General features: G+C 43.3%; 1 protein-coding gene across 1 annotated transcript in view; it reads left to right on the top strand.

Annotated features, from left to right (window-relative positions):
• Znhit6 (zinc finger HIT-type containing 6) overlaps window positions 1-25,946 on the top strand; it is a 35,848-nt gene that overhangs the window by 8,292 nt on the left and 1,610 nt on the right. The window contains exons 6-9 of the mRNA XM_005081941.4: window positions 10,341-10,409; window positions 11,911-11,991; window positions 13,559-13,636; window positions 23,494-23,618. Of these exons, the coding sequence (XP_005081998.3) occupies window positions 10,341-10,409; window positions 11,911-11,991; window positions 13,559-13,636; window positions 23,494-23,618 (353 nt within the window). The remainder of the gene's footprint in view (window positions 1-10,340; window positions 10,410-11,910; window positions 11,992-13,558; window positions 13,637-23,493; window positions 23,619-25,946) is intronic.

The following is a 25,946-nucleotide window of genomic DNA, read 5'->3' as shown; positions in this document are numbered from 1 at the left end:
ATCTCACTGCTCAGAGCTGTGCAGTTTGTAACTTAGGATTTGTGTATCTGAGGAATTTTCCACCTGACTCTTCAGCTCACAGCTAACTGGGTAATGAAACCACAGATGTGAAGCTGTTGTTGAGAAGGGACTGCTGCACTTTACAAGGGTAGCAACTTGGGACGAGGTGTCTTGATCTCTTTTTTGTAATGTAACAGGGTAATACAGGGGTGGGGGAGGCGGTGTTTAGTGTCTTGTATGGGCCTTCTTGCCTCTACAGCATGGCAGAAGACAATACACAAGAGTAGACAGATGCTGGCCTTGCTCTCTCTTTCCTCTTCCTTATGAAGCTGGCATTGCCATCATGGGGCACCACCCTCCTCCTACTGGTCACATGAAGTGCTCATCACTATCCAGAAGTAGCATAGTATGAATATGATGGTAAAGTGTACAACACAGGACTCTGGCAGACCTTAGCAGGGGTAGTTGAGTAGAGCAGGTATGGGTAGTAAGTATGTGCCATTTTGTTCCTTTCTGAAATTATAGGCCATGGATGTGTGTTTTTAAGAATTATATTGACAGGTATATACAGTTCATTTATGTATTTGTGGCTGAAAGTTTAATTAAAATTAAAAAGTATCCTGATGCCCTCATTGCATTGACTTTTGGATTTTGCTAGTGGAAACTTATCTGACCTGTTGGTTGCTTGAAGAAGATTGTATATGAGTGGGGTGGCTCTGTTTTGGTAAAACGGGAATTGTGGAAGTGCAGAAGGAGGGTGCTTGTCCACTGAAGGATGGCCTAGACTGAGATGTGATTCTCACTGGATGGTTGGCTTAGACTGAGGTATGATTCTCACTGGATGGTTGGCTTAGACTGAGGTGTGATTCTCACTGGGGGATGACTTAGACTGAAGTGTGATTCTCACTGGATGGATGACTTAGACTGAGGTGTTATTCTCACTGGATGGATGGCTTAGACTGAGGTGTGATTCTCACTGAGTGGATGACTTAGACTGAGGTGTGATTCTCACTGAGTGGATGACTTAGACTGAGGTGTGATTCTCACTGAGTGGATGACTTAGACTGAGGTGTGATTCTCACTGAGTGGATGACTTAGACTGAGGTGTGATTCTCACTGAGTGGATGACTTAGACTGAGGTGTGATTCTCACTGAGTGGATGACTTAGACTGAGGTGTGATTCTCACTGAGTGGATGACTTAGACTGAGGTGTGATTCTCACTGGATGGACTGAGGTGTTATTCTCACTGGATGGATGGCTTAGACTGAGGTGTGATTCTCACTGGATGGATGGCTTAGACTGAGGTGTGATTCTCACTGGATGGATGGCTTAGACTGAGGTGTGATTCTCACTGGATGGATGGCTTAGACTGTGGTGATTCTCACTGGATGGTTGGCTTAGACTGAGGTGTGATTCTCACTGGATGGATGACTTAGACTGAGGTGTGATTCTCACTGGGTGGTTGGCTTAGACTGAGGTGATTCTCACTGGGTGGATGACTTAGACTGAGGTGTGATTCTCACTGGATGGATGACTTAGACTGAGGTGTGATTCTCACTGGATGGATGGCTTAGACTGTGGTGTGCTCCCAGTCACGGACCAAGTGCCTCTGATTGATACTTGAAACTGAAGTATTTTAGATTTGGGAATTGTTTAGGTTTTATAATATTTACATAAACTTTACCAATAGAGTGCCCCTAATCTGAAATACATCAAATGGCTCGAAATTTTTTAATTCAGAACATTTTGGAAGTTTTCTTTTCTGTTTAAATATATCATTTTACTTGTGAGCTAGTCTTTCATGCCTTCATCTAGGGCAGCCTCAAGCCACAGAGGCCTCTATGAGAGAAATGGCTAAGAATGTCACCATAAGAGAGACTTGAAACACTTTACCCCTGCCCAGAGGTTGCTTGTGTATTAATGTAGTACCTAGTTATCAGATGGTTCAGATAAGCTTTCTGGTGTTGAAATTCTGGTGATTGACAGAAAACTAAGCAAAAAATGCCGCTCAAAGTGAGCATGTCAAAGCAGTGAAAAATTACAAAGTACCATAAAAACCAACATTACAGCAATCTAGAAGTCGGTTAATACATAAAGGCAAACAACCCAATAAAATTCCAGAAGATCCAAGGGCAGTTAGGTATTTTAATGCAGTTTAATAATTTGTCTTCACTTCCTTATACTTAATCATCAAGGGAATTTCTATGTTGACTAAGACTAGCTAATAGGCATTCTATTCTACATACACCTTAGGACATTACCTCAAAAAGTTGTACTATAGGCTGGAAAGATGGCTCAGCAATTAGGAGTTAATTGATCTTGCAGAGCCCAAGTTTGATCATCAACATCCACGCCAGGTGGCTCACAATCTCCTGTAACCCCAACTGCAGGAGGTCTGATTCCCTCTCCTGGCTTCTGTGGGTATTTTCATGTACATGTACTGTCCACACAGACATCTGTGTACATGTCCATACCCTCACAGAGATCTATGTGCATGTCCTACCTACCCACACAGACATCTGTGTGCATGTACTACCCACACAGACATCTATATACATGTACAAACCCACACAGACATCTGTGTACATGTACAAACCCACACAATCATCTATTTACATGTACAAACCCACACAGACATCTATATACAAATACATACCCACACATAGACATCTTTGTATATGTACATACCCACACCTAGATTATCTACACATACACATGATTAAGAATAAGTCTTGCAGACTAGAGAGATGGCTCAGCAGTCTAGAGGACCTAGGCTTGATTCCTAGCACCTGCATGGCAGCTCAGAACCATTTGTAACTCCAGCTCAAAGGGAACCAACACCGTCTTCTGGCCTCCCCAGGCACCAGGCATGCGTGTGGTGCACAGGCATCCATGTAGACAAAACTCCATGTGCATAAAAGTAAAAATAAGTTAAAATGTCAGTATCGAAAAGTAAGATTAAGTTAAAACATATTGTATTAAGACATTTTTCTTCCTGTCTTTTCTTTTTCCCCTTTTATTAAGCATCTCTTCTCATACAATATAATTTTATTAGAGTCCCAAGAGAAAACTGAAGAATCAGAGGCCCACTTGTTCACACATTCAGGAGTCCCATGAAAGTACTGACTGAAAGCTGTGGTATACACACAGAGGACCTGGTATAGACCTCTGTCAGCCTTCTGATGGCCGCTTCAGTCTGTGAGTTCACATAAGCTCTGTTGTTTCAGAGGGCCTTGTTCTCTTGGAGTATTCAGCCTGTGTGTTTGCTTTACTCTCAACCTGTATTCCTGTACGGACTAACCACCCGTTCCCCAGAAGGGTGCAGACTTCTGCCCAAAGTCCATCTTCCTGTGGCTTCACTGCCCACCCAGTTCTGGGCAACCCAAAATCTGCTTATTTTTCTACCACCTCCTGCTTAGAACTGCGAGTTTTAAACTTCTCAAGCCATCCTTTGGACTTAGTGTTGGGGGGGAGTTGTGTTTTTTGTTTGGTTGGGTGTTTCTTTTTGTTTTGTTTGTTTTCTACAAAATATCTGTTATCTTTACAGAATTAAGATCATAGAGACAAGTCCATTGATAAAAATGTGAATTAGTATTTAGAGCTCCAGTCCTGTTTTAGAAGCTAGCCACTAGGTGTCCCTCTTGTAAAGACATAACAAACATTTTACAAATTTAAAAACATTTTATTTTTTAAATACAATTACAGCTTTCTAATTGTATCATGTAACTTGCCCATCTACCTATTTGTTAGCGTAATAGCACCTGTTTCCTTAAACACTGTGGCAACGTAGTTCTTTAAACCCAGGAGTTTTTATTTTTATCATGGTGTCTGTATAGATACAGATTTTTACTTTTCTGCATCTTGGCTTTTAAAAGGACCAAAGAAAAATGAAATGATCAGCCTAGCAGTTGTCACAGAGAACAAGTGGCTTTTTGCAGTGAGATTTGGAGGCTTGGTGTAAACTTGTAGCTGGCCGGGATGTTGAGCACTGCCATTTCTTCTCCATGTAGCTTTTAGATGTTGGTGGAGGAGTTTCAGAGTAACTGCAGGGTCTTCCAAAAGCACTGAGAAAAAGTAGAAGCCTGTTTGCTCCCCATTCTTGCCTTTCCTGACTGGCGGTGCCAACAGGAGACAGGAAGCTCTGTGACATTGCTTCATTGGTGCACCTTCCCGTAGTGCTGCTTACACTGTGGAAATGGAGGCCTCGCACGTTGTTTGATCATCTTCACTGTCCGCAGACCGACAGGTAGGGAAGCCTTTCCAGGTACGAGGCCTTCGCAGTATACCTCTAGAACGTGTCCCTTCCCATGTCCTTGGCTACAGCATTTAGAAGCTGTGTTTCCATGTGTGTTCCTGTCTCACTCAGGGGATATCTAAGTGCTTTTGTATCTTCAGGGTCTGTATGATGCCAGATAGGTCTGTGTCCAGCGTGCTTTTACCACGATGGTCACCAGCTCAGAATAGTAAAGTTCTTGCCCACCGTGTCAGTGGTCGGATATCTCCATTGGCCATTGGCAGGATTGCCAGGAGTTTAAGTGTGTCATCTCCTCTCACAGCGTTTTTGTCTGAAACTCAAAAATGTTTTGTCCTTTCCATGGCCAGAAGTTAACATCAGCTTCCCAATCACTCTGCAACCCGAATTGCTGTCTTCTAAGCAGGGGAAAGACCATTTCAGGTATTTCCCACGGAGGATGACATGAGCTGCCTTGTATTCTGATCATCACGCCCAAGTGTCTGGCCCACAGTCATGTCTGAAAGACCCTCTGAGTTGAGGCACTCGAAAGCACTACACACAGTTCCTCACTGTAACAGGTCCTCTCCACACCTAAGGCAGCAGGCACAGGGAAGTAGCTTGCCAAGGAAACTGCCTTCGTGTAGCACCAGGCTTCACCATGCCAAGCATGAACCTAGCTGAGCGTACGGCCTCCGTTGTCACCCTCCTTACCAAGCAAGCACGCCAGGCCGGGCGCTCATCCTGCGGACTCGTGGATGTGCTCCTCGCCTGCATTGCCTCACTGTCTATGGGAGTGCACTCTGTAGCCCATCTCCATCGTGTCTCTTTGGCCTGGGCTCCTTTAGTACATATTTTCTCCACAGTTACTGTGAAACAGATGCCAGCATTAATGCTGGTATTTGTTTTTTCATTTGCATATATCTGCTCTTCTTCCATTCAGAGTTTTTATGAGGGGCTCCCTGGATTTTTTAAAAAGGTGCATTCTGTGTGTACAGAGCCCTTTGATACTTTCTAGAAAGACTTGTATTCCTGAACCTTAGTGGCTCCGAACTGGCCAGCCATTCCCAGATGCCACTCTTCCTACTACACAGTTAAGAGCTGCCATAAGTAGTTAAAATGTTCTTTTTCTCTTCATCCTTCACAAGCTATGCGCATTTTCTTAATGCACCATCTACTAACTCCCATACCACCTGGCTAGCCTGTTTCCTTTATCATGTAGTAGAGCACTTCATGGGCGAAATATCTAACTGGTTCCTTTGAAAGTGTTTTATAATGATGCAAGACATAAAACTTGTGGTTTTCATTCTCAAATTCTAGTTATTTTATTCCAGACTAAGTAACTAAACAGGCTCTTTGTACTGGTGCTTCCAGAAATATTTAATCATGGTACTAATCCTAATAAAACACATTATTTTTATGAGGAAGGGTTGCATTTATTTTGGAGAGACTAAGTTTTCATCCTGAAAACTACTTTAAAGGTCAGGTGGTTGTGAGTGAAGGATTGTGTAGCTATTTTATGCGTTTGTCCTTCAAGGATTTCCAAATTTGGTAGGATTTTTTTCTGGTTTTCAATTAAAATCAGATTTTATTGCTGACAGTAGAACGAAATGCTTTTATTCCCAAAATCCCATTAGGTATTACTTGATGGTTCTAAATGTCCTAACAGTTGACAGCATAGGTCTCTCTTTTCTGTTGTTTACAAATGAGAGATGAAATATGCTGTCTTCGGTTTTTTTACCTGATGCAAACCTAGACACCCCTGGAAAGAGAAGCCTAGTTGAGGATTTGCCTCCCTCAGATTAGCTTGTGGGCATGTTTGGGACAATTCTTGACTGTTAATTGATGTAAGAGGGCGCAGCCTACCATGGTTATGCCGTCCCTGCTTCTGTCGGCGTAGGCTGTATAAGAGGGGTAACTGAGCGAGCCAAATCCGCAGTGTTCTTCTGTGCCCTGTGCTTCGGTTCCTGCCCTTGGGCTCTGGCCTGGAGTTCCTGCCTTGGCTTCCCTCCATGAGGGACTGTGACCTGTGAGACAAATAAGCGCTCTTTTCCTTCATGTTGTTTTAGCCTTTAACCCCAGAACTCTGGAGGCAGAGGCAGGCAGATCTCTGCGAGTTCAAGGCCAGCAAATTGCGTTCCAGGACAGCCAGAGCTACACAGTGACACCCTATCTCAAAATCACCAAAAAAAAAAAAAAAAAAAGAAAAAGTACAGACAGGGGCCAGTGGAACGGCTCAGTGAGGAAAGACACTTGCTGACCCAGGGCGAACACAGTGGAAGGAGAACCAACTCAAAAGTTGTCCTCTGACCTCCGCTTGCCTGCCATGGCCAGCACTGCCATACTCACAGAATAGATAAGAAATTAACAAAGGAACGGGCAAATCGTTACGTCTCAGTCAATGCGTCTTCTCTCAGTTCACCTCACACTCTCTAAAAGCCGTGTGAAGCCGTAGCCCCAACAGAGACATCGCATCACCACATACTGTCCACTTCATGCAGAGTTTGCTTGAGGGACTCATGATAGTTTCAGTAGACGTTTCTGTGCTAAGCTTCATAATTAAGATGATTAAACTGAATATATAATTATAACATTCAAGTGTCTGTAAGATCTCAACATACTGTTTACCTTTTTAATAATATTGTAACGTAAGTGTTGTTATCTCCAGTTCACTGAAAAGAAGTCTCCTGTTCAAGATAGCATTAGGTATAAACTGTCAAGAATAGAGTCCAGAGTGCGGGTCGATCTAACCTCAGCCTACCCCGTAAGCATTGAGTGTGTGTGCACATGGGTGTTCATGTGTGTGTTGCTGGCTCTTGCTGTATCAAATGTAAATAAAGAATAGAATGCTTCCGTACGGGAGCTATGGGGTGCTGGCCCTCAGCTAATGGCTTCAATCACTCACTGCTCACATAGCAAGTCTGTGTGGGCTTCTCCCTTTCTCGGTGTCTATGGCCTTGAGGCCTCCTGAGCTCTCGGAAGTGTTCTGAAGGGGACAGTGGTTTTGTTTATTTGTTTGAGGTGCTGGCAAGCACTCTCCCACCAGGCTGCACCTCAGCCTTTTGTTTTGTTTTGCTTTGCTTTGAGGCAGTGTTAGTAAGTAGAGCATGTGTAGACCCTGCCAACCCTGAACTCTGAATCCTCCTGCCTCAGCCTCCCTAGTAGCTGGGATGACAAGATGTGTGCCACCAGCTCAAACTCCTTTAGGTTTGGTATGGAAAACCCAGCCCTAGGATGTAGCCTCCATCTCTGACTCTCTGTTATCTTTCAGGTAGGGGATCCTGGAGTCTGAGTCTCGGGTCTTCAGCTTGTAGCCCAGGCTGGCATTAGACTTACTGTGTAGTTGGGGCAGATCTCTCGTCCTGCTTCTGTCTCCCAAAGTCAGGGATTATAAGCATGTGCCAACATTGCTGGCTTTGTGACATATTTCTCAGCAAAATATCTTTGTGGCTATCAGAGTAAAATATGTCGGTAGGTAGGTAGGTAGGTAGATAGGAAGGAAGGAAGGAAGGAAGGAAGGAAGGAAGGAAGGAAGGAAGGAAGGAAGGAAGGAAGGATGTTCCAGTCCTCATTGGGACCTGTGCTATGAGTGTAAAGGCCAGAGGTATGTGTTCCTCAGTCACTTTCCCCCTTGTTTTTTGAGGCAGGAACTCGCTGGTTGAGCTAGGCTGGCCGGCCAGGGAGCCCCGGGGATCTGAACTCAGATCCTCGTGCTTGCCAGCAAGCCCTTTACTAACTGGGCCATCTTCCCCATTCCCAGAGTAATAGTTTTCAAGGAGACATGTTACATGTTCAAGTGAGGATCACTCCCCATGTTTGTCTCACTATTATCTGGTACTTGTCATAGAAATTATCTTTGGTTTTATTGGTAGTGGAAAATAGCAGATCGTATGTGAGAGATTTACTCTGTGCAGACCTATTCTTAAGTAAGAATTACAGCGTGCCGTGTCTAACTCCCAGACTTGGAAGTACACCATTCATGGTGCACGCTTTCCCACCTCACTGCTCAGCTCTGCCTGCCCCTGAGGGCTAGTTAGCATTCATTATGCAAATCTGCTTCCTTGGCATGGAGGTTGTTTCTGGCTAGCTCCACCACAGCAAGGGTACAGTGGACAGTTTTACGTATCTTATTACTTGCGTACTTATTTCTTCAGTATAAATTCCTAGGAACAAAATTGATAAAATTTTATTATGGCTTTAATGGACTACCAGGGTCTTGAATCCATTATGTTTTGGTCAGCAGTGGCAGTGTCTGTCTGCCTCCATTTCCCTGGTGTTTCTGATATTCAAAGTATATCTGCAAGTCAGATAACCAGCACACTTCTTTTCTGTGTGCACTTCCTTATGAGTTTGAGCAAGCCCTGAAGCATGAGTAGTACCATTTGAAAGGAGCTGATGACTTTGGAATTTCATATTCCTTAGGATTCTGATTAAGTTTCAGATACTAAAATGTCAGTTTTAAGTAATAAAGTCAAGAATAACTGAATACTTGAGCATAGAACCCCCTGCCAGTGTCTTCATCTGCATATTACTTTTTTGAAACTGGGAAAGGATCATCCTGCAAAGTTCCAAACATTGGTGAATATGTATAACACTTGACTATAAATATCAAATAAAAGTTACATTCCCTATGTCATACATGGGCCAACTTTTTATTAATGTACCCCTCCCCAGGGAACTTTTCGGATCTTTTCCTCCTAACTGCATTCTGTGATGTATGTCTGTTTGTATATTGTCCATTTGGAGGCCATGAATTCATAAGACATTGGGCCAGTACTGCCTCAGTTGAGAATGCATGGTATGTGTGTGTGGTTGTGTATGCACTGACAGGAATATTTGGGACAAGACCAGAAAACCTCGGCCACACCCTTGCTAAACCTTTGATACCTCGTGGGACTCAGAGACTTTGTCAGTTGTCCAATCTGTTCAACTGTAAACAAGCACCTTGGATTAGTTAAGTTCTGTGGAATACTGAAGATGGTATTTTCATTCTTGAGAAGATGGATATGCCAAGTGTGCGATTTTCCTGTTGTTGTTGAAGGTGTGTGGTTGTATTTAGTGAACAGTATCCCTAATGAATTCAGAGGGACTCAGAGTAAATGCTAACCCCCTGTCCCATCCATCCATGCCGGCTGTGGCACACACACACCACTCGGCAGGCTGAGGCAGACAGGTGTACAGAGAGTTCCAGGACAGTCAGAGCTGTTACACAGAGAAGTCTGGCTTGGGGAGAAAAAAGTTATAGATTTGAGGGTCCTCATACAGCGTAAATTTCAAAAAGATGCTGATCATTGTCTAGAAGAGATATAGCAAGTGAATGGTAAAAGTTTTCTACTGAGGCAAGGAAACACATGTAGGCCAGGTGTCACCCAGTAGGCAAGCTGACCTCCGAGTTCAAGGACTAAGTGTCCTACATAGCAAGTGTTCTAGGCTAGCCAGGGTTGCGTAGTGAGATCCTGAGATCCTGTTTCCAAAGGAAAAGATTTACATTTCTGTGATCGACACTTTGAGCAGTAGTTACCTTTCTGTTTCTTTTAATTTTGTTGTGTGGTTTTAGGTATGGTAGGTGGGGTATGTGGTCATCTCTCTAAAAGCAAGCATAAGGTCCTATATCAGACCACAGTTTGGGTGGAAAGCGAAGGCCTCGGTGCCTTTTGCCTAGCAACCAGCTTGTTGTGTCGTGTTTTGCTACTGAATGCACGCAGTCATGCCTCACAGTGCTTGTGCGGCCAGCTGGGCTCACCGGACAGTACTTGATTCACCTGCTTTCTGGACTAGTCAGGCGAGCACCCCAGCTCACTGTGTTTAAGCGTGGGGAAACGTATTGTAAACTCCAAGTTTAGGCTCAGCCATCTCGGAAGCATCTGCTCTGAGAAATCTCCTTCTCGTTCGGGAAAACAAATGTCCCTGGGACTCAGAACTGGTTCACTTCTGTTCTTTTCTCTTACCAACCCTTACAAGTGCATTGCTCCAGAAAGCTCCCACGATTTTGGAAACAGCAACTTAAGTTCTGAGACCAGCTAGAGAGAGAGAGAGAACCTTAAGTGAGAGCTCAGGCCTGACTTGAGTGTCTGCCTTCATGTGCTATGAGTGTTCTTTCTCTCCTAGGAAGCAACAGTTCTGCTGGCACCTAAAGCTCCAGTTTCCACAGAGCCAAGCCGAGTATACAGAAAAAAGGTAGGGACCCCCTGGCCACTGCGAGACTTTCCATTAAGGCTCTGTATTTAAACAGGTAGGTGGTGAGTCAATGGCCTGGGCTGTGCTTGTCGAGTGACAGTTCGTGACCTGTCCTAAACCCAGCAGCACCAGATCAAACCAGCTGCGGTGCTGGGTACGAAATCAGGTCAAGGGAGAACAGTAGATGGCTCTGTCTCAGTACGAAAACTCCCAGGGAACTAAGTAGTATCCATTTCAGGAGTGTCTACAGACAGGGAGAACCAAAGGAGCCGTTGACACAGCATGCCAGTGGCTATCTGGGCACAGGACACAGGTTTAAGGCGAGGGGTGTGATCTGAATCGGGAGGGCTGAAAACTGTTTCTTAGAATGAGTGCTTACACAGAACATGGAAGACAACCCAGAATTCTACTATGGAAATGTTCCGCTATTAGTGTTAGATCCCTCAGAATATACTGTATGTATATGTATGAAACATGTGTGTGCACATCATAATACATGGAAATGTACGCGCATATCCTAGTTTAGCGTTAAAGCTTATTAAGATTTTTTGATTGAGAATATTTCAAGTATCACAGGTTTAATTAACTGCACTGTGTTGTTTCTTGAGTTGGGGAGATGTCAGGTAGTTTCCTTGGCATCTGTGTGTGTGTGTGCCCCCCCACGTGCAGTGCCTGTCTTTCAAATTGTCGTGGTTGTTGGTAAGGAATTCTGTTACCAGCCTGATGTCAGGGCTGGCCTTCCTTTACCCAGAGGACCGAGAGCAGTAGTTCAGGAAGTTACTGTTTCCGAGGTGTCTTCATTTGGCTGGACAGCTTTTTATGGAAATGTAAAGCTGTCACATGGGCAGCACAGTGAAGACGTACAGTGCTCCATCCCGGGGAAAGTGCTCCATCCGGGGAAAGTGCTCCATCCGGGGAAAGTGCTCCATCCGGGGAAAGTGCTCCATCCCGGGGAAAGTGCTCCATCCCGGGGAAAGTGCTCCATCCCTGGGAAAGCGCTCCATCCGGGGAAAGTGCTCCATCCGGGGAAAGTGCTCCATCCGGGGAAAGTGCTCCATCCGGGGAAAGTGCTCCATCCGGGGAAAGTGCTCCATCCGGGGAAAGCGGTATCAGCGTTTAGCCTGGCTTGAGGCTGAGTGAATGGGCTGAGCACTGCGGAGCTGCAGCCTCCCGAAAGCTTGCTTCCAGCTGTTTCTATGCGTTTCATGCGTGTTCCGGCTCTAGCTTCACTGTAGGTGTGTGTCAAGAGCGGGTTCATAGTTTTATAAGTGATTGTAAGCTTTTCTCAGTCTTTTACAGACTTTATAGCTTATTTCTTAAAAGCCTTTCTGTGCTTTTTTTTCTACGTAATTTTAGCATGAAAGACTGTTATATGCTGTATTTTGCCAACAGTAAAATAAAGGGTCCTTGTTCAGTTTTTCTACCAAATTTAGCGATTTTAAGTTAACACAGTGGCAAATTATAAATAATAATTTCACTCTTTTCCTTCTGTGTTGAAAAGAGTACCAGATGATAAAACTATTAATGAAATTCTAAAACCTTACATCGATCCTGAAAAGTCTGATCCTGTAATTCGTCAAAGGTATGTTTCAAAAATCGTGTAGCTTTCTGACATGATTTAAAGTGTTGACTTTAAAAAATGTGTGTTTGTGCATTCGTATGCATACACTTGCTGGGAAGCACGTGGGGAGTGAAAACTTTGGGGAATAGGCTCTCTCCTTCCACCACGGGGACCTCGGAGCTAGAACTGATGCCATCAGGCTTGACCACCAGCATCTTCACCTGCTGGCCACGTCAGATGATGCAAATGTTTAAAGGGTTTTTATGTGTGTATTTATTACGGGAAGCTGTGACTGTATTTACATGTGTTGTAAAGTGCAGTCATTGTAGCTAGCCCCATTTTATACAGACATTCCTTAAATGGGCAGTCATGAAGATTAGTTAATTCGTTTAACCACCGCAGCAGCTCTGTATAGGGAGACACTGGTTCGTACCCATTGCACAGGTGGAGAAACTGAGCCTTAAGTAAGTAAAGTAACCTCCTGTGACAAATAAGGAAGCTGAGATTTCAAACCTCTGCAGTGCCTTCAGACTGAAGTCTGCGGTCTTACCTTTAGACTAGACTGCCTTTCAAGTTGAACCATAAATTCTACAACTGAAAACTTTTCTACCAACTGTTAAAGACAGGAGATTATATTTCAGCCAAGTCTCCCAAAACTAAGTAAGGTTACACTTTGCCTCCACACGTACAGCCTGGTCAGAAGTGGCTAACAGAGCTCCGTGGGGCGTTGCCCCCTGGGTGTGTGCTGTAAAGAAGCTTTCATTAGCTGGGAGCAAGCTGCTTCACCACCATGCTTTGATTTCCCGCAGCCGGGAAGCCTGCAAGACAAGTATGGAGTCCAGAGGTGCTAGAGTACACGGCAGGGCTTGGACAGGAAGCGTGGTGGTGTCAGTCTCCCGGCCGGGACCCCTGCAGATCTGTTCTCACCAGGCGTCTGTCCCTGGGATGGGCATGTCGGTTTGCTTCCTGGGGTTTGAGGTTTACACCTGGGTCCAGAGTGTCTGATCTGCTCCAGGTGTTTCTCCATGTTGAAGAAGGCAGTGCCAGCCAAGCTCACGCAAGCCGTGCATGAGCCCAGCTCAGCCGTTGGGACAGCTCTGACACGTAAAGCTTGATGGATTGTAATCTGGTGCTTGGCACTTGTTCGTGTGCTATTTGCTGACACAGCTATATTTTTCTCTTTATTGTGTTCCCTTTGGTTTTTTTGAGACGGGTTCTCTGTGTAACAGTGCTGGCTGTCCTGGAACTTACTTTGTAGACCAGGCTGACCTGGAATTCACTGAGGTCTGCCTGCCTCTGCTTCCCGAGTGCTAGGATTAAAGGCGTGCGCCACCACCACCACCCAGCAACCCAACTATATATTTAAGCTCATGTACTGACAAAACAAAACTTTTAATTTAAGATATCTAATTAACCAGAAAGAGAGAAGATAATTTTTTTCTCATCTTGCTTAAAAAATATCTTTACTTTTTTCTCTGTTCTTAGATTAATTATAAATATTATTAGCTACTCATAAATGTTTAATCTTCATAAAGACTATCTTGAAGTACATTTAATTTTTTTTCTCCTCTATGATGTTTTATTTCAGATTGAAAGCCTATGTACACTCACAGACCGGGGTCCAAATTTTAATGAGGGTTGAAAATATTCAGCAAAACTTAATACGGTAAGATGGCTTTCTTCTATTTCTTTATGTATAATTAAGTAACTTGATTAAGTTAAGTAGCTAACTACTATACTAATTGTTTAGCTATCAATAAAAATCTAGACTTACAAAAATCACTCTCAAGTTAAAAATACTAAAATAATCACACTTTTAAATTTGGTATCAACCACTTTTTAGAATATTTTAAAATATCCTCAGATGCTACTAAAAAGTTTCTAAATTCACTTATTTCAAGAATATATGACTGGGTTCCAATATTTGCATTTATAATTTTGGAAATCTCAAAAGTTCACACAGCCACCTGGCTGCTGCATGCAGGGTCCTAGAGAGAGCACCACATAGAAAGGCATAGAGGGTGTTCTCACAAACCCTGAGCTCAGGAAGAAACACTGGGCTTTGTGCCTTCATGGTGACTAATCACATCTCGAGGTGGCTCCTTGTCCTAGACTACTACTGTGGTGTGATACCCACCTGGATCCAGAAGGAAGGAGGGACAGTGACAGTGCTGTCCATCTTGGTTCTTGAAATCCCAACTCTTTTTTTTTCCCCCTTGGTTTTTCAAGACAGGGTTTCTCTGTGTAGCCTTAACTGTCCTGAAACTCTCTGTGTAGACCAGGCTGACCTCGAACACCCAGAGATCTGCCTGGCTGCCTGCTGTTGCCTCCAGAGCGCTAGAATTACAGTCATATGCCACCACACTCAGCAGAAATCCCTGCTCTTAAGCAGGATATGGCTCATTTTGTGCAGCGCCTGCTCAGTGTGTGCAGAGTCCTGGCTCTAATCTGTGCCGAAAGAAAATATGGGATAAAATATGTTATCTGACTTGATAATTGCAGGTCGCAGACATCAGTCACCATTTCAGGGACTGTGGATGGGTTGTTTATTATTTGCATCAATATGCAATTTTGACACTCAGATTACTTTTACAAAGTGAAATAATACTCAGCTAGTTTGGTGTCAGCTTGGCATAGTCATCTTTCCACTTACCTATTCGGCTAGCCTGATGATTTTGTTTTACCAGAGCTGAGGAAGGCAGCCTGTATCATTTTAATGCAATCATAAAACAAAAGGAAATGATTTGTGTTCTGGGTTTGGCTATTGGTTATTTGGTTTGTTTTGATGTGTTGATTCCATTCTCTGTCCTTTATTAACTATGAGATGAGGTTTATTCTACTTGAATTTAAGTCAATTGGGCTATTATGGAAGGTGAAGACAGGTGGTAAGTTGCTCACTAAAGCAGTCAAATTTGACTGTTTGGTACAATGCCCACTTCTAAAGCTCAAGGAAATCAAAGTGCGTGCGATCAAGAGGTAATTGTAGGATACAGGACAGCCTGCTGGGTTCTGATAGCAAACGTCTGAACCCTGTCCATTAGTGCTAACCATGAAAAAGCAGAGAGAGTAGCCGAAGGACCTAGGAGAGCACAGGATGCAAAAGTGAGAGCAGTTACACATAGAGCTGCATAGAGAACGGTCAGGTGCCTGCAAACCAGGTAAGTTAGGAGGGTTTTACACAGCCAGTCCCAGCAGGGTGGGCCTGGACTTCTGGTATACCTCATTTTCTGCAGCTGTGCATTCACAGAGACTGACTAGGTTTTATTAGTCATGTGATAAGATCCCTTAGCAGTGAAATTGCATTCCTGTAAGAGATAATAACATTGTCTTTCCAGAGTATACAATTTACAGAGACTTATAGACCTGTTCATTTTAAATTAAAACAGTCCCTATTATACCTTATAGGCCAAATGTTTTGCCATTACAAAGTTATCTTTATTATTCTCAATAAATACATATTCGGATATTTTGACTTGGCAAAACTACATTCAGTTTAGCATTGTACTAGAGTGGCATGAATATAAAAGATTATCATTTCAGTTTGCTTTAGTTTTTAGCATCCTGGAGATTGTTTCCTTGATAAAAGGAGGAAATGTGTTCTCTAAGAGATTTCCACATGACTGGCTGTTGCCTATGTGGGGCATCATATTTTTTAAGTAACAGCTTCTTTTAGCCAATAATTTCTTCTAGGAAGTATACTAAGGTCAGTGTTACCTGTTCTCTGACCGACTGCTCACCTTAGGATACATATACTCAGTCGTGTTGGTTTGCATTTCTTTTCAAATAAAATGGGTCTTGGAACAGTAAGAGGTTTTCAGAAGCTGTGTAAGATGTCAGCAGCTGTTATGTCTGTACAAGTGGCTCCTGGGTCTACGTGGACTTAAAGCCCTTCTCCCAAATACCCAGACTTGGTCTCCAGCTGTGTTTACTAGCATATCTCATTAAATCTCAAACTCAGTGTGTGTGCCCATCACCACACCACAGCCATGTCGTGTGTGTGTGTGTGTGTGTGTGTGTGTGTGTGTGTGTGTGTGTGTGTGTGTGTCTGTCTGTCTGTCTGTCTGTCTGTCTGTCTGTCTGTGTCTGTTCCTGGTGTTAGCAACAGTCAGCAAATTATGGTACTCAGCCTGTTACTGACACAGTCTTGTAAGCATAAACCCTTGAACACAAGCATCTTTGACAACATCTCACTTGCCATCCTTCTTTATACATTATCCTCCATAGTGATTCTTGACAATGTCTTCTCTGTCCTTCAAGCTAGATCAGTGCTTACCAGTATCTTTTATGGCACCCATTTTTTCCTTACTCTTTGAGCTTCAAAAACTGTGTATACATTTCATACATCCTTAGTAAAGCAGTCCGTGTGATGCACTCATTTCTTAAGATAATGACTGCTTTAGACACCTTCATCTTTGTTTTTCCTACTACTGTGTCAGTGACTTTCCCCAAGTGGGGTTGTGAGATGGCTCAGTCATTAAAATAACTTGTCATGCCAGCATGACAACCTGAATTCATTTCCCAGAACCGACATTAAAAGCTGGGTGTACAGTACACACTTGTAATCCCAGTGCTAGGGAGGCAGAGACAGGTGGGTTACAGAGGCTTGCTGGCTGGTCACCATAACCTATTTGGTAAGCTTTAGGCCAGTGACAGATCCTGTGGAACAATCTGTTAACCTAGATGACCTCTGTCATGTAGACACTTGTACACATGCACAAACGCCAAAGAAATCAAATTTAATATTTTTCTGCCTTAATAGCACATAAACAACTATAGACTATGTAGATGAACAGATATGACTTTCCCAGTAAAATACACAGAAATAGCAGGTTGCATTTGAACTGTTGCCATAGATTGCTAACTCCTGCTCTAAGGAATTTTTAAAAATAATAAGAGGTTTGTCCTTGCGGTTTCTGTTGCTCTGAAGAGACACTGTGACCATTTAATTGGGCTGTTTACAGTTTCAGAGGTTCAGTCCATTGTCATCATTGTGGGACATGGCAGCGTGCAGGCAGACATGGTGCTGGAGAAGAGTTGGGAGTCTTACATCTTGACCAGCAAGCAACAGGAAGTGGTCTGAGATAACTGGACATGGCTTGAGCATATGTGAGGCCTCAAAGCCTAACCCCACATTGAGACACTTCCTCCAGCACAGCCATGCCTCCTGTTAGTGCCACTCACTGTGAGATTATGGGGCCAGTCGCCTTCAAACCACCACAGGTTTTATATATTTAACTAGTTAAGTGTGTTGGTTCTTAATGTGTAAAATGCAAGCTGTCTTAAAACGAGAGCCCAGTGTGGTGTATGCTACTTCTCTGGAGTAGTGCGTTCTCAGGGCAGGGTTTCAGACTACGTCCTAGTGCGTTAAGATTGATCAAGGCTGCACTTTTATAGCCATGCAGTGGAGTCGCTGAGTCCCTTCATGTGCCACTGCAGTGCTAAGCCTAAGGGTGCATGGGCTTACAAAGACCTCACTCTAATGTCGGGGCCGGGGTGCAAGGTGTGCTAGTGCTACATACACCAGAGGTGTGCGTTTGAAATCGAGATACTGATATGCAGTGGAGAACGTGAGCATCACTTTGTGGGCATCCCAGACTTACTTTCTGATGGAAGCACAAATCAATTGCTTTCATTCTCCAGAAAGTGACACACAAACCAAACATGCTGACTCAAAGCCAAAGCATCCTCTAGGCTTTGGCATCAAGGATGTCACAGAATACTGCTGCTCTTGCTGAAAAGACGACCCATGTACCCTGCTCTCCTGTTCCATTAGTCATGTCCCTCTATGCTGGCTTTACTGTGGGACACTTGTGTTTGCAGTCAGAAAAAGAAGTACGGGCCATTTCTTTTGGATGTTTTTATCCTTGTGCAGAGAGGATTTTTTTAAATTTAAATCTAGATATTTATTATGAAGTATCTTAAATCATTTTCAATTGCATTAAGAGTTAAGATACCCCCACTTAGATACGTTGATTTTTTTTTTCCCCATGTGAAAGCCTCAAAGTGGGGCTCTCCAGTTCTCCTGACTTATTTGGGGACTGGGAACTTTTGCTTCACTGTTAGATAATTAGAGGCCACCCTTCGGAGAACTTAATTCGTGTCACTTGAGCAGGTTCTATTTTTTATTTTTGATTTTTTTGGAGACAAAGTTTCTCAGTGTAGCTTTGAAGCTGTCCTGGAACTAGATCCTCCTGCCTCTGCCTCCTGAGTGCTGGGGTTAAAGGTGTGCGCCGCCACCACCTTGCACTTGATCAGGTTCTAGCTGGCACTGTGCCTGCCTCACCAGATAGTCCTAGCAGCCCCTCCTCAGCAGTTTTTCTCCCGTACCATGGGTGTCATCCCCACGTGTTCTCCAAGGAGACGGCTCCCCAGCTTCCAGTGCCCATCACACTCCTCTGGCATGCTTACTTACTGGGTGTTGCCTTCCAGCTCACCCACGGAGGTGCTGGTCTAGTGTATCTCATACAACTCAGCCTTATGCTGGGGACACTGAGTTATTCTTGGAACAGCTCTTTGAGAATCATGCAGCTGGGACAGTCCTTGAGGACATTCTGGATCTCATTCAGTGTCTAGCAGGGTTTCCACAGTCTTAAGTATTTGGTGGGTATTTGTTGAGTTGGATTGGAGATGTGTGAATGATACCAGTCTTACACTTTCCTTGGCTGAACTAGAAATGGAAAATTAAATGATCTTGTTAGACTTACAAAGAAATTAAAAACTGTATTGTGCAGATATTTGAAAAGGAAATGTGTATATATATACATATATATTAAAAGTTATGATTTGAAAATGTCTGTTGGAGCATTTGAGATGGCAAGAGTTGATATTGGACTTATCTTTGGAGTTCATTGGTAAGGGAGATTTGTTGAAGACCGTGGGTTTGCTGTCTGAATAGGTATGTTAAACTTTCTCTTGGTTTTTTTTTTATTGATTCTGCTAATTAGTTGTTAATTGGGGGACTCACTCGGCCTAAGAATCAATAATAACAAAAATAAACAGCTTTGGCACTAGTAAAAGCTGCTAGCATGTCGTATTGAGATTCATTCCCAATAAAATTAAAGTCTTAGGATCAAAGTTAGTAGGGGCTAGAGAGGTGGCTGGGGTTCCCAGCACTTGGTTAGGAATTGGCCTGGACATGGTAGGCAACGCTCCATCACCAACCTGCATCCCAGCCTCCCTTTCCTTTTCCTTCCCTGACCTTCTTTTCATAATGATGTCCACGCTGAATACACATTTGCACACAGAAGACTGTAGTTGAAGCTGTTTTCAGCTGCACTCAGTTTTTATAAGGGGGTGATCTCTCACTGGGTCAGAAGCTGGCTATCTGGCTAGTCTTAGCCAGTGGGTTGTCCTGCCTCCAAGTGGTCGGATTGCTGGTGGCCACACTACTTGTCTATACTTACATGGATTCTAGGGTTCTGAACCCCGATCTTTATGTTCGCACAGCAAGTATTTTATCCAGTGAGTCATTTCATAAAGTTATACAAACTGGTCTTGAGCTAGTTCTGTAAACCAAGGCTGGGTTTGAACTTATGTCCCTCCTGCCTGAGCCATCAGTCTTGGGGTTTCTATTGCTGTGAAGAGACACCATGACTATGGTATCTCTTATAAAGGAAAGCATTTAGTTAATGTGACTTACAGGTCAGAGGTTCAGTCCATTGTCATCATGGCGGGCCATGGCAGCGTGCAGGCAGACATGGTGCTGGAGAGGTAGCTGAGAGTCCTACACCTCATAGGCAACAGGAAGTGGTCTGTCTCACTAGGTATAGCTTGAGTAAATGAGAACTAAGCCCAACCCCAGTGACAGACTTCTTCCAACGAGGCCACACCTCCTAATAGTGTCACTCCCCTTTAAGCCACCGCCATCTGAGTAGCTGGATTGCTAGTCGTAATCAAAGTTTTCGTTATTTTCAAGGAGGTTGGTAAGTGGCTCTAAAACCCTCACTAAAAGTTCATTCCCACAGCCCTGTTGTGTCTGGAGAGAACACGGTAAATCTTTCATCCCCCTCTTCCAAAATGAGCCCTGAGCCACTGGAGAGGGAACTGAGATCCAGATGTCCCATTTAAGTCTGAGCACTCAGCCTTCTCTTCCTCTCTGTGCCTTGACCATTAGTTCTGGAGGATGACCAAGAACAGCGGCAATAGCCTGTAATGTCTGGGGTATGTAGGACTGTACTGGTCAGCACCTCCAAGAGAGGTAACGCATTCCTGGCGCTGGGCTTTTCATTTGTTAGCCTCTGCTAAAGGTACTGTCACTCCATTATAAGGAAATTTCATTGGAACTCTTGGTTGTACGTATGCACTCACAGCAGTTGTGACAGCATGAGCAAAACCTGTGCAAGCCCGAGCCAGGCAGAGTCCCAGCATGGGGAGGGGAAGCAGATACTAAGTCCCACCAGTAACTGAGGACCTGGTTGACAGTGGTCACTACTTGGAGAGAATCAGTCTGTAGGGTGTGACCCCCAATAGGTTGGTCACCTCCAGTTAGTGGCCACACATCCAAGAGTGTATTGCAGTGGCAGCACAAATTGGACTTGATGGGTTTTTAAAAAGGCGACACAAAGTTGGGTGGGTGGGGAGGAGGGTGGGTCTCGGGTGAGGTGTGGGGAGAGATGCATATGATCAAAATACGTTGTACAAAATTCTTAAGTAATAAGAAGGGGAGAATAAATATAAACCTTAAATCAATAAAATTTTAAAATAGACAAACTAAGAATCTATTCCAGTATCTTACAGAATTCGTTAGTTTAGAATGAGCCATACTTTAAAAAACATTTAGCCACCAGTTAACATTGAACAGATTTATACTATGTTAAGCTTTAGGGTCTTTTTTGTTTGTTTTGTTCTTTCAAAATGCCAGAGGTTCAATTTTGTACTTTTGGAATGAATTAGTTGCTCTTTTAACCAAGAAACCTAGATTGAGAGGTATATACAACTCTACTGAACATAGGTTATGCTCTCCTACCTTTGGCAGATACATATCAAAATTTTTAGAGTTTTACAGCTGTGAACGTCTCATTCAGTGACCTTATTTTGTAGTGGAAAAATCCTGTGGACTTGAGTCAACTATTAAGTTGTTACATCTGGGAAAAGTTGGACTTGGTTAGTACGTATTTTAGGGAGTAGAATGGTGGTGGTCTACAGTGTCACTGCCTAGATGGGAAATGGAGATAGCATTGCTCATGGCTCTCTTTTTATATCTCCCCTGAATGTGAAGAGTAGAGGCCTGCTGTCCTAATTTGCTGGGGCAGACAGAGGAAGTGAGGAAGATGGCCTCTGTCTTTGAAAGATGACAACAGAGCCAAGGTCATGCTTGATGATCAGCCCCGTGACACCTGTTGAGCCTACTGAGCAAGGCCTGCTGCCCTGCTGATGCCCCGGGCAGCTGCCGGGAGCAGGGTCAGCTGGTCCAGGGGAGGTTGAGCAAGTAGACAAAGAAGAAATGTCTCAAGTGTCCCTGAGAGTAAGAGGAAAGACAAATGTAGGGATCATGATTCTTCCAAATCTAAGTCATTTGTCCTCTGGCAGCAGAGCTGTGCTGATGGAAATAACAGAGTTGTAGAAATTTCAGAATGATAAAGGTGTCCTTTGGGATTTGGTGACCCAAACAGCTCACAAAGGAGCTGGGTCTGAGTGTTTTAAGAGAGACAAAATGGAACTTTTAAAACTTGCCTCAGGATGTTGGAAACAGAAGCATTTTAAGTACTTTTAGATTCTTGGAAGTAAACATGACAGTACAGCTGTGGTTTGGAGGTTGTTCTAAAAGTCATATTCTTACTCTTAGGCAAGATGGAACAAAGACAAAAATGTGCCTAATGCCTGCATGAGTCCCTCTTTCTCACTAAGGAAATCTAGGGACCTTGTCCTGTGATTGTATTCAGGTGAAAGTCTGCTTTGTCACTGAGCACTTATAACTTGCTGTCGTCCCCATTTCAAGCAGGAAACAGGATTAAAGAAGGAACATGGGCTGAGGAGATACTCAGTGGGCAGGGGGCTGACTGTACAAGTGTGAGTCCCCGGCACTCTGGGAAAGCCGGCCAGGAACTCATGTCTGAGATCCCAGTGCTCATCACTGAGATGGGCAGCAGAGAAGGGACCCCTGGATGCTGTGGGCCTAGCTAGTATGTTGTATGCCACAACAGACAATGAAGGGACCATATCTCAAACAAGTTGGAAGGTGACGACTGATCCCCAAGGCTGTATGCACACACAAGCATGCTCGGCACCCATATCATACCCATACGCCAAATAAATAATTAAGAACTATGAAGTGATTTATCCAGAATCATAGACCAGTAGGTGACAGAGCAGAACTGTAATCCCTTTTAGACCTATTACTTCATTTTCCAGGAGTGGGGTAGGGATCGTGTGAAGACAGGGCTTCTCTGTGTAGCCCTGACTGTCCTGGAACTCACTCTAGACCAGGCTGGTCTCGAACTCACAGAGATCCACCTGCCTCTGCCTCCTGAGTGCTGGGATTAAAGGTGTCCGCCATCACTGCCTGGCTTGACGGTGCACCTTCGGTCCACTTCATCTTAAGAACTTGAGAGTTTTACTCCTTAGTATGTGTTGCTAATTAACTGTTGTATATTGTTAGCTATGTTATTATGCCATGACACAGCTAATTCTTAGATATTTAGATTCTCACTTTTATAGCATTCAGAAACCAAAACCGTTTAAAGTATCAAAATGAAGACAATTCAGATTTAATTGCATGGCAATGTAAACTTCTGGGAATCAGTTATAAATAGAGTTGAGTTTACAAAAGTATTTCGTAGCTAGTTATTCTTTTCAAGTTCAAAGTAAATAGATTTGAGGAATTTGGATTTCATCTGTCAAAGAAAAGTTCATGATGCGTTGAACATTGATTTTATATAAAACTGTTCATTTCTTAGTCTGTGTGAAAACTAGGGACTTGATCTATGTTTTTTCAAGTGGCCAATATCTGATAACCCGTTTTTCTAAAAGAGGCATCTTGCAGTCATTACTAGGCTCTAACTTAGGATCCTCCTACTTCAGCCTCCCAAGAAGGTGGCGTTGATGTATGTACCAACATACCCTGCTTGGTCCACATTTTGATTATTTGCTTTTATGATGATCTCTTGAAACAAGGTCTCAAGGTGTAACCCAGAGTGACATGTGTAGCCTCAGAGTCACTGTCCTCTGGCCTCAGCTCCTCTTGTGTTGACTTGTAGGCACCAATATACTTGAGATTTCGTTTTAAGACCTCCATAACAGTAACCCTTTTGCCTCGTTTCTTAGGCGGCACTAAACTTGTATTAAAGAATTACTCCTCGGTTAATGTTTACAGCCTTTAAAACCTTTATGAGAGTCTTTGGTATATTCTTTAAGATTAATATAGCCAGATGGTGGTGGCCTTTAGTTCTAGCACTTGAGAGTCAAAGGCAGGTGGATCTCTGTGAGTTCAAGGCCAGCCTCAAATGCACAGAGAAACCCTTGTGGGGTAGGGAGAGGAACAGGAAAAAGGATTAATTTAAATTTTAAGGTTTTTTTTTTCTTAAGGTATTATGAACTGGATCCTAACAAAAGTCTTTTAGACAATTTGAAGAACAAAGTGATCATTGAATACCCAACTTTGCATGTGGTATTGAAAGGATCTAGTAATGACATGCAACTTCTTCACCAAGGTAAGCATATTTGTCTTTTCCCTTCCTAGACAGACCAGCAGTTAAATGGCTGCTTTTATATGTATTATGTGTGTGTTACAGCTGTAAAAGAATTTACTGTGCACAGCAGCTGATATTGTAAAGTACCAAGTGAACCAGTGCCCTTTCCACCCCACTGGAAAGGGACGCTCATGACGCTGATTGATTGGGTGGATCAAAGTGTCTTACTCAAAAGCATAGTTTACTTTATTAGAACTGTCAAGGTATAATTTACTGTTTCCTGAAAACTGTGGACGGAGATTTTTGTCAGGACCACCGGTTAGCTCTGTCCCGCCAGCTGACGCCCAAATAACCACACAGAGACTTAATATTAATTATATTACAATTATGTTGTTATTTTATTAATTATAATACTAGTTATAAATGATTAGACAATAGCTAGTTAGTAGCAAGCTATTACAACTTAAATTAACCCATACTTCTTATCTGTGCTCTTGCTACATGGCAATACATTGTTTTCAACAGGGCAAGTTCATCTTGTTTCTTTCCACATTTTTCTAGAGACTTCTGAGACACCTTCTTTCTTCCCAGCATTCTCTCTGTCCCAAAAACCATGCCTAGCCATCAACCAGTCGACAACTCCTTACTAACCAATGAGAGTAATACATTTTAGCCAGGCGTTGGTGCATGCCTTGAATTCCAGCACTCGGAAGGCAGAGGCAGGCGGATCTCTGTGAGTTCAAGGCCAGCCTGGTCTACAGAGCGAGTTCTGGGACAGCCTCCAAAACAATACAGAGAAACCCTGTCTCGAAAAACAAAAGAAAGTGATAAGTAATGCATTTTTTACAGTGAACAACAGGACTGTTCCACAACAGAAAAGTCTAGAGATTCAAGAAATGAAATATTCCTGGGTTTTTTTGTTTTTAATCCTCCCTTCTAGCAAAGGATATTGCTGGGGGACTGTGCTCAAAGTCTGAGCTACGTTTAGCTGAGCTTGTACCCTGGCTCACTGGCTTATTTCCTGCCCCTTCTGTCTCTTTGCCATGTGAGAAGGAACTGGAACCATGGGAGTGGGGCACGTAACTGGTGTCTAAAAACTGCTCTCCTACGTCCAGCCCTTGGCCAGAGTAACCTGATTGATTGTATTGCATAACACAAGAGTCTGGGACTTGGTTAAAGCCCAGTGATTACTTCTAGATGACAGTCTATCTGAGATATGGTGCATACAGGCCAAGCTGCTTTGCAGCAGACTCCAAAGACTTACATGTGAATCTGCGTGTTTGCATAGTTTAGTCAGCATGTGTCCTAAACATTTTGTTATGTGATGGGCAGTGGCCTGTTTGTAAGGTTTTCTCCACGTGTGTATGTCATTTTTTCTTTCTTGGTAAAACTAATAAATTTGTCCAAGGTATTTCTAGTGCCACGTCTTGAAACTAAATTCTAGTTAGCAGATGTAGAGTTTTTAATAACAAGTTATGAGTCTTGTATTTATTCTTATCTTTGTTTTTCACAATTTGAGGATAGCCAATTTTCTCAAATTAGGAATTCCAGTCTTAAGTAATCACTTTTACTTTTTAAACTTTGTAAAACGTTACTTTTTCTTCAACATGATTAGCATAGTATTAAGACTTGTAAATGCTGGTTTCAGGGAGAGCTGCTGGGTGAGTTAGTAGCCAGGGCAAGCATGGGCTGTGTAAACAAACAGCACACAGCTCCTCTTTCACCTCGTTTAGGAATAACATGTTCAAGCAGGGCTTCCTGGGATGAAGCCGTAAGAAAGGCTCATTCAGCCTATCCTGGAGCCGCAGGCAGAATTTGTTGCTTTACTTTGGACTTATTTACAGGCACACACAGTTGAGACTTCTATGTAAATAGTTGTCTAGGAGTGCTGCAAAGAAAATCTGACAGAATTCAAGCATCCTAGGCTACCCAGCTGTCACATCCTAAGTGCACTCCCCTCGACAGTAAGGGCGGCTCTGTGGGCATGCATTTCTTTTCTTAGCACATCAGGGTGCTTGTCTCTTTACACAGTCCTATAGCACTGGTATTCTGCAAGTGGCTCTGTGATCCTATAGAAACAGTGCATTTTCTTTGGAAAGCCTTAAATTTTTGCTCTCCAAAGGTGTTTAAAAAAAGAAAAAGAATGTTTAATTTTTATCCTAAGAATAGAGTTCTGGTTCTTCTGGGGGGACGGGGGTTCTAAAAAACTGTAGTTGTTACAGTGTTTGGTTGTAGGCTGCCATAATTAATTCCACCTATATTAATAGGCAAGGGGGTATTTGCTTGTTTCTCCCTCCCTCTGTCTGTCTCTGTCTCTGTCTCTCTCTGTCTCCATCCCATGGGGCTGTG

This window comes from Mesocricetus auratus, unplaced genomic scaffold (assembly GCF_017639785.1).
Source record: "Mesocricetus auratus isolate SY011 unplaced genomic scaffold, BCM_Maur_2.0 Super-Scaffold_100009, whole genome shotgun sequence".
Lineage (NCBI taxonomy): Eukaryota > Metazoa > Chordata > Mammalia > Rodentia > Cricetidae > Mesocricetus > Mesocricetus auratus.
The sequence above is the reverse complement of the archived record's forward strand: the minus strand, read 5'-3'. Positions and strand labels throughout refer to the sequence as shown.